The 9,553-nt window shown below is 40.5% G+C and overlaps 1 protein-coding gene across 10 annotated transcripts in view; it reads right to left on the bottom strand.

Annotated features, from left to right (window-relative positions):
• The window catches only part of ppip5k1a (diphosphoinositol pentakisphosphate kinase 1a), a 43,026-nt gene that overhangs the window by 6,828 nt on the left and 26,645 nt on the right, over positions 1 to 9,553 (bottom strand). For 4 of the 10 annotated variants that reach the window (XM_032512031.1, XM_032512051.1, XM_032512041.1 and 1 more), the window contains one exon: positions 491 to 628. In XM_032512031.1, the coding sequence (XP_032367922.1) occupies positions 491 to 628 (138 nt within the window). Of the gene's footprint in view, positions 1 to 490; positions 629 to 4,684; positions 4,865 to 5,552; positions 5,613 to 9,456; positions 9,520 to 9,553 lie in introns of all 10 variants that reach the window. The other 6 variants (XR_004331434.1, XM_032511977.1, XM_032511992.1 and 3 more) reach the window with 3 other exon arrangements.

Here is a 9,553-nt window from a genome sequence, read left to right as displayed (position 1 = left end):
GCCCACTAGATGGCGCTCTCTGTTCAACAAAGGTTTGAGAGTACACTGAATTGCAATGCCTTAGGCCTTTCTCTTAAAAACAAGAGCGCCTTCTTTATAGTGCTATTTTTGCAAATGGTTGTTTGTCTCTGTCCTCTGGAACGCTATGGCTTTTACTTTAAAATGGTTTGTTTAAAAGAATTATACTGATCAAACAAATGGAATTAGAAATAAAGGCCTGCCTCTAACAAAATTCTGCTTCAAATAAGTTACCTTCTGCAGTTAAGGTAAATAAAGGCCCCGGTTTTTATTGGAGGAACTACGTATTCAACTTTTTTTTTGTTAAAGAAGGAATACTATTGAATCACAATACTCCTAGAACCGCAATAAAAGAAAATTACAAATCAGATCAGCACCCACATATTGTGAAAGAATCCAATCTGGACAGAAGCATATTGTCCCAGCCCTACTACACAGTAAGTAAAGACATGAATTTGTGGTGGTTTCTAACCTCTGGTGGTCCTTGTGTGAGGATCCCCTGCGCTCTCGCACACACCGGTGAGGAACTCGCTGACCTGTTTCAGCGACAGCGAGTTGTGCAGCGTTTCCAGAGGATAGATGGAGGGCACCATGGAGCAGCCTTCGAAGCCTGTGGCAGAAAAGAGACACGACGCCCGCAGGCACATCAGACCTCAGTTAAACCGGGCAGTCAGAAGAGGAGCAGGCAGAACCACTTCAGCTGATACCCGACACCACAATGCCCCAATGCCACCCTTACACTACACCCTCAACGCAGTGCTCTGGAATCCTGCTCCTGTTTCTGAACGGGCCCTAACCCACTGCGAACTCCTGCCAGCCTCTACGGTTCATCTCCGCGCAGGCAAGTTGCAAAAAAACCATGCTGAACGCCAAGACAACATGACACCATATCAAACGGTAACAAGTCTAAACATCTCAAAACGTCTTGCTGTATTTGCAAAAAGCAAGCAGATCTCAAAAACATTAACTTCTGCCTTTTTGCAGTCAGTCCCACCACACAGAAGCTTTAGCTCTGACAGCAGCACACAATGGTCAGAGCTGTCCAGACTGCAGCTCAGGTCCAACACATGTTATCCAAGGCAGTTCATCCACTGTTAGTTCACAACCAAGCCGCATTTCACCAGAGCCGTTCACAATCACAAAGCGTCAAACCACAGCTTGCTTTGATCGTCCAAGAACCTCACAGGATGTGTTTTTCTGTGTTCAATTGCACCGGTGGGAGTTTGCTAAATTTTGCTAATTGTACAGAAAAACAAGCAGGAATCACATGCTGGTTAAGGTCAGGTAGGAGGCATTTAAATCTAATTCAAACACAGCAGCTGACTCCAAAGAGTTGAATGTAAGGTGGATTAATAATACCTTTCTGTGTCTTTATGAAATATGGAGGTTCAGGCTAGTGATGATAGATATTCTGCTCATAGCTGTAAGCATAAAAAACTTTAATCTTGAAGCGAGACAGCGTGGATCATGTTGCCGTGTCAGCAGCCTTGCCTTAACTTGGAAACATTATGTTGTCAAAAACCCACTGCCAATATGACTCTATGTGATACATGTTGATTTATATACGTTTTATGGAGGAATGTGCTGATCATTTATTGTCTATATTCAACTTCTACTGTATACTGTGAGCTGTCAACGAATACTCTAATTTAAATTGTGAATATGACACATGAATTTGAAGAAAACTACAGTAGCACCATTGCAGCGCCCTACACAATTCTTAATATTTGCCCTAGTAGAAAGAGTGTTATGTCTGATTGAGCCCAGACAGTCATTTTTTTCCGAAAAAGCAAGTGTTGATGACGTTTATATTATGCAGCTGTCGAAAAACAAACTAATATCCTAGGGTGAAGAAGGGCCATTTACACAAAGGTTCCTACAAAAAGGTTTAAAGAGACAATGAGACTCGGGAACTTCTGTCAGTAAGGACCAGCACCCAAATTGTCAGAGAAATTCAAAGAACGGCAAGAGACTCGGTTGTTTATGACCAAATTACGAATCACCTACTCATCGCCCCTCATGTCAGAGAAAAAGGACTGTGGATTTAGTTTTTCAGTGTATGACATTACTGTACTTGTTTATTTTGTAATGCATAGGTATATAGATCTTTTAAATCCATGTTTATGTTGAAATAAATATACCTATACAAGTAGTTATGTCTCGCGTTGTATTGGTTTGTCATCTTATTTTGGCTACCTGTACCATCATTTTTGTTTTCTTACAAAACTCTGACTTCATAAAAAAAAAGGCATCAATACTTCTCAGTGCATCGGTGATTAATGTTGCTTGTCGTTGACATAACATAAAGTCTAAAATAAGCAAAGCTTCCTGATTTAGATCGGGAAATATCTGATTAAAGAATCGGCGAATAAGACAAAGCCCTCAACGATACGTTGGCCCTGTAAACGCTGCAGTGTACAGAAACATCAGTTGGTGGTACTCTGCTCAGCTTGTATTATTGCTTGTTTGTTGTTTGACATTTTATCAAACTAATTATTGTGCCCCTTGTCCGTTGCTACTGTAATTACATTTCCCGCAAACATATCTCAAGTGTAATTCTTTTTAATTTGAAACCAACTGGCGTAACAGGGAAAATGATGTGCGTTGCTGTTTTACTGTGGGCATGATTGCAATAGTAATGTCAGTTTGTCTTGACTTGGATAATTAGATAGAAATGCTTCTGGTAAATTCACAAATCAATGCGCCATTGTTATGGAGCTTTTTAATAGAGTTTGGGGAGTGTACATGTTCTTCTGTTGTTTTTTTTTAACAGCGAGCAAGAGGAGAAAAGAAAATAAGGCAGACCAGAACACAGTCTGAAATTTGAGTTAAATATTGCACAGTTCATAGTTCAATGTCTTGAACGTTGTTTACATTTTGCACTTAATGATTTATTTAAACATAGTTTGTTGTCGGGGCGACCTCTAGCTCACCCAGTAAGAGTGTGCCCCCCATGTAGGCCCATGTAGCCGATCTCTCTCCCACCTTTCCTGTCTTTCCACTGTCAAATAAAAGGAAAAGCCCCAAAAAATAGTCTTTAAAAAAAAAAAACACACCAAAAAAAACATGGTTTGTCGTCAAAAAAAGTTATGCTTGAAAGTATACCACAGTATAGTATAGTAAGTATACCACAGCATTTAAGTAAGTTAGACAGGTTTCTTTAAAAGGAAATCTATCTATTTTTGACACTAAAATGATCTTTTATTATTTTAAAACTATATAAAACTTTTGATTAGAGCTAAAACAATTACTCAACTCATTGTTGCCATTTTAAAGCAAAAGTACCAAAAATGTTCCAGCTGCTCATTTTGGAATATTTACAGATTTTTTTGAATCTATGATAGTAAAGTGCCTCAATATCTTTGGGCCATTTCAAGTTTTTTCAAAGTCCCATTTTGGCATTTTACAGACCTATAATCAAGAAAACTAGTGCAGTGCATGTTGGCAGTGCCCGTTCAAAACGTGCCTGTTTGGAATGGATCGATTGCTTGTCCTCCTGTATTGCTGCTTGCAGCTTTTTCCAGAACCATGTGTTCTCCAAAATAACTTACAGAAGCACTTAATATGCAACTATGGGCCTATACTACTGACTTACTGTGTACTTGTACTTCAGAAAAGGATGTTGGAGATTTAGAATCTCCTCACAAAATACCACAATTAAAATATGATGCATTAAATTATCCAGCATTATATTAAAATCTCCACCTTGAAGTACATTGTGCTGATAATGAATTGCTTTTTACTTTAACTGAACATTTGAAAGCACAACTTGCACTGTGCATTTGTATTTATTTTTTATTTTTTATAAAACAACCTGTAACACATGTTGCAGGTTCAATCAGTAGTGGTTCGGCTGCGGCTTATGTAGAGATTCAAGTTATCCTCTTTTTTCCTTGTAGCAGACACACATCGTGGTAGTTTTAGGCAACGTGGCCGTTGAAAGAAGCAAGGATCCGGGGTAACAGCGCGCAGAACGGCCGTATAAATGGGCCACAAAAACAACGCGCTGGAGAGCACCAACCTGTAAACACATGTTGCAGTAAGACTCAATCAGTCGCGGCTCGGTTGTGTCTCATCTAGAGAGTCAACGTGTGCCTTATTTCATCATTTGCATGTAGGGTGGACAGCAATGAGTTCTTGACGGATGTTCAGTTTTCGGCAAGACACCTGTAGCTGGTGAACTGCAATCAATGAGACTTTCAGAAATTGAGCTACTCCCCGCCGCGGCTGATATCCTGATGTATAGATAGATAAGTGGAAGACTATTTAACAGTTGTTAGTTGCTTTTTAATATTTTGTTAAATCTAAATTCAGAAAACGGTGGCTATAATTTCATTTCATAATGGTTTAGGAATCCTAAAAAAATAAATAAATAAAATTACAAACTGAGGATTTACGGAGAAAAAGGAGGGGGAAAAGCTATGGACACCACTGCAGAAGGGAAGGACAGTAAAAAAAAAAAAAAAAAGGCCCAAAGAAACCCAAACAGCTCACACCAATCCAGCCTGCAATCTGCATAACCACAGAAACAGGCAAGCATGCAGAAACATCGAGAGGCAAAGCATGAGAGTCAACCACAGAACAAGCACAGTCACAACTAAACCGTGAGCAGTGGTTGAACAGGGCGTGAGGCTGGGGATATGGAGGGCGGGGGCCAGGGGCTGACCGTCGAAGTACTCTAGGGGGTCTTGACCGGAGATGAGCCAGTTTCGGAAGAGGCGGAGGTGGTAGGAGCACTGGTGGAGGTGGTGGGCCAGCGCCCAGTCCAGAGAGAGGCTGCGGCCCAGGCTGAGGTCGACGGAGAAATGCCTCAAGAACTGGGCCACACGGTGCTCCTCCAGGGGCTCTGAGGAAGAAGAGGGAGAGCGAGGAAGGACAGAGCAGTGGAGGAGGAGGAGCAGTACAAAAGACATGAAACTAAAGAATATAAGCAAGGTGGAAGGAAGAGAGAGAAAGACTGAAGTATGATATAGATGAGAAGGGAAATAGGAGTTTGTAGAGGGAAACAGAGAGAGGAGATAGGAGGGAGGAGAGGAGATAGGAGGGAGGAGAGGTGTGTGTGTGTATGAAGGTAGTGCTGTAAACGCAAGGGGCAGCCAACAGCTCATCATGGCCGCCAAACAGCCGAAGATCAGAAGCAGCATATGATCTCAAGCAACTTTCTGCAATGAAAAAACCCTGCACATCAGCGAAGCCTAGAACAAGAGACTGAAAATACAATCACCTTGCTCCTCTGCAGTATCCCCCCTTTACTTTAAAAATTGCATTAATCCAATCAATGAGAATCCACAAAGGAGCAAGTGTGACACAAGACATTCAAATTAAGCGGTGGAGCCCAAAAGTAACTCTTGCATGAGTCTTGCGACCACCTCTCCAATCAAACACCGCAGAAGCTTTAGCATGCGCAGATACACCCCGTTTCTACATCAACAAACAATTTGGATAACTGATGTCATCTTATTCTACCGTTTACACAAAGCCGCAGCTGGACACGTCGAGCCAACACAAAACTGCATCACCGGGGCCCATCGTACCTGTTGCAGTGCACTCCAGAGGTGGAGCCACTGCTATGGTGGATGTGTCATCTTGTGTTCCTGTAGTGGATGATATATGTAAGTGAAAGACTTACTAATATAGTGTGTGGAAGTTATACTGAATGTTTTTGCTTAGTATTAGTTGACAGGAAGTGTTCGTTTTGCGGGGTACTTTTGTGTTGACACTTTGCTGCTGTGGTTGATAAGTCCACTCTCAAGAGAAACTCGCCACCAAAAACATGTGTGGATGAACATTTTTGCCAGTCAGACCAGTTAAATGGTGATTTAATCCAAAAGCAGAGATATGAGCCGTTCTAAAAAATCCCAACCAATCCTTTTTTCCAGATTGAGTGGAAGGACAGAAAACCCAACAATGGAAATATCTTCTATTGTCTATGCTTCCTTTCCGTCTCAACGAGAAATGTAGTCAATAAAAATGTTAAATTAATAAAAAAAGTTAGCAAAGTGGAGACATTCAATTGTTGCCATAGACACTGTCATTAAAGTTCTTCAATAAACATTTAATATGTGCCTTTTTTTCAAGTCTTAAACACACTGGACAACCACATCTGTGCACTGAAAACATTAAAAAGCATATGTGTGCCAATGGATCAAAACAAAACTTAGCAATGTTTATTTCAGAACAGACACAGGAGGTGGGGATGAACGATGCCTGTGGATGATTAACCCTTCCTTTGTCAATAAGAGCTGATCCTGGTTCAGTCAGCTGTGATAGAATCGTATTCAACCTGTAATCCAACTAACGACAGGTTCCCACTGGAGCTGGAAGCGCAACAACATGCGTGTGCATTCTTCTGGGTCTCTCTTTGTTTGAATTGACAAATGTGTAATAAATACACAATGAAAAAAACTATCACAAACAGCAGTGATACAAGGCTAGTCGTTAAAAAATATAGTGTATGGGCAGATTTTGATTTCATCATCTGGCGGGTTAAGAATCTGTGGTCTCGTCAGACCTTCTTCCACAACGCTGCAAAGAAGGACCAATGTTTAAAATTCAAACACAAAGATGTAGTGTAAGGTAACGGACATCCGGCCAAAAAGAGTGAAATCTGGCGGAATATCTGGTGGCAACGGAACCAGCCCGGAAGGGTAACGTCGTGACTATAGACTAGGGGAATTGATACTCCAGGAAAACATCAGGGAGAAAAGGGTTAGCAAGGACTGTATGGGATGCATATTTTTAATCATTTATCAGATCATTTAAATCACTGATCCTTTGCATCGTTTATAATAGATTACCAGTGTGTTTTGTTGCCAAATTTGATCGCGGCACGGGGAGAAAATAGATCAAATTAAACTATCAGCCACGGAGCTCCGATGTGAACAGCCACATTGGTTAACATGGACGCCGAAAAGAAGCAGGTATTTGAGGCGCTTCTGCGTCCAGTGTGAACCCGGCGTACTACAGGCAACCCTGTTGAAAGGAAAATCACAGGTTAGCGTTACTGAGAGTCATAAAGCCGAGTTCAGAGGAAGGGTTAAACATCCATGTGCTGCTGGTGGCGTTTTTAACGATGAGTTCAGTTCACATCCTGTGGTTTATGTAGTTATTGTGTGCACACACACACACACACACACACACACACACACGCACACACGCACGCACACACTGGAAAAAATAAAATTAAAAACTGAATTACTGGGTAATGGTGATCAATTTACAAATGCTTTGCAAAATTGTATGCAGGATGTTAAAACAGGGTTCCCACGCATGGCTGAGTACTAATCTCCATTTAAAGGCTATTTGCGTTTTGTTATTCTGCTTTTTGAAACATGAAAACAGTGAAGAGGGAGGAAACTTAAAACGTTTAGAAAATAATGATGAATACGGTTGCTTTTACAGATCCAAAAAGAGACTGGCAGGTTTCACTTTTTAATTTATGGGTATTACTGATTTTGAAGTTGGTTTATTAATCACAGGGAGACCTACTGTGCAGCTGTATAGTCACAGGGAGAACTACTGTGCCACTGTATAATATCTTTTGTGATTCAGGTGGACCGGGGTTATACCTGCTTGGAGACTCAATGTTAACAGAACGCCTGCGTTACAAAGGCTTAAAATACAAAGGAAGTGACACGTCTCCACTTCCTCCTGATGTAAAAAAGTGAAGCCAAAATACCCTGGACACGGCCGCTGACATCTTGTAATTTCGAAGCCAGAGTCTGCGCAGTAGGAATCGGGAGGTGGAGCCACGGTATCAAAGTCCCGCCCATACACCCTCCTGACCAATCACGACTCAATCACAGCTCACAGTGAGTTTTTTTTATAGCATCAAACAACTAATTAAAATCAAAAATCATATCAGAAAAATAAACACTTGAACAAACAGTATCAGCATGATCAGCATGACTACCTAAAATGACAAAAAAACATCTTATTTGATGTGTACTTTGATTCTTTTAGTATTGTCCATGTCTTATTCCCTAACATGGAGGGGGCGGCATTTATGACCTATACTGTAGCCAGTCACCAGTAGGCAATCCAGATGTTTGGTCTTTGCTTATACAGTCTTTGCAACAACCCTTGGTTCACAATTCAGGGGCAAGGCCATTGTACCAATGACAAACACTATGCAACATGCAAACAACATTAATGTATCTGGGAGACAAACTATCATCCTTTTTTCTTCTTCCATATCATGCTGTATTAGAAAGAAAAGTTAAGCGTATGTTGTGTTGTTTTGGTTTATTCTCCATTTTATCTGGAACAGTGTATGTTATCATATATCCAAGTAGCAGCAGCTGTTGAAAAGCTGCATGACAACGTTATACGTTATTGCACATGGCCAAGAAATTTGTGTTTTCCCCAGGAGAAATCTAGCATGAAATTGGATTTCTATATGAGAAACGTGGTTTCTTGTTGCACGCATGACATTTAAGAAATCAACATACTGTAGAGCACCAAATGTATACCGCATACGTGAATACATGTAAACTCACTAATTGTTTCAGGCTTGTGTCATCCTGGGTAATAGATCCGTTCTGAGTCTCTGATTTAATCTGGACTTTTTTATACTTAAAATGCATCACACTGTAAAATCTTTAATGGCAACAGTACATGTAGGTTTTGCAAGGAATGTTTGTGAAATTTTGACTGCGGTTAACTGGCACAAAAGGTAAGCTAAACTTTGTTATTGCGTACTGTACAGACAGTGGAAGATGACAGTTTATTAGAAGGTTATTTTGTTAAACATCCATCAGTCAAAAGTCTAAAGCCCTGTTAACACTTGGTTTTAAATTGTGTTTTGGTGATCCAAACACAAGTGGACAAGCGTACACTACAAAAGACGTGGACGAATCCGTCCCAGACCGCCTCACAAAGTGGTTTGAGTGATCGGATCACAATGCCTGTTGGTGGTCGTTAACACTGGTATTTAGCGCTGTATTTAGCCACTTGTGATCTGATGATCACCCAAGACCCATTTTAAAACCAAGCATAAACAGGGTCTAAGAAGAGAGCAGATACTGGGTAAAAGGGGATAAAATACTGTAAATTAGAAACGATTTGCTGCTGATATCCAATGTTGTAGTTTTTCCAGGTATAAATAGTGTAAACATGTCAATATTTCCTGTTACATTACTATGAGCCATGTGTAAACATTCACTGACATTCCCTGTCTCCTAATTTGTTGATATGTTAATAAATTCAATGACCAGTGGGAACCCTGGTTAGAAAGAGGATGTCAGGTAGTGTAAGAAAAGTGTCCAAAGCATATGGGTAAACCAAAAAAAAAAATTGAATCATTAGAAAAAATGAAGGAAACCTGGAATGCTGGAGGGCCATGTGGAAAAAAACAACCCAAGGTCAAAAACAAAAGTTTGAAGACATGCAAGACAAAGGAAGGTGAAGTGGAAAAATACTTGAAAGAAGCAGACGTACCATTAGTCGGATACTTTGCAAACGACACAGAAAATCGTTTTACTGCCGGCATAGACAACAACTCTGAGGAAATAAAAAAAAAAAAAAAATCACTAGT

Source organism: Etheostoma spectabile, chromosome 1 (assembly GCF_008692095.1).
Source record: "Etheostoma spectabile isolate EspeVRDwgs_2016 chromosome 1, UIUC_Espe_1.0, whole genome shotgun sequence".
NCBI classification, from domain to species: domain Eukaryota; kingdom Metazoa; phylum Chordata; class Actinopteri; order Perciformes; family Percidae; genus Etheostoma; species Etheostoma spectabile.
The sequence above is the reverse complement of the archived record's forward strand: the minus strand, read 5'-3'. Positions and strand labels throughout refer to the sequence as shown.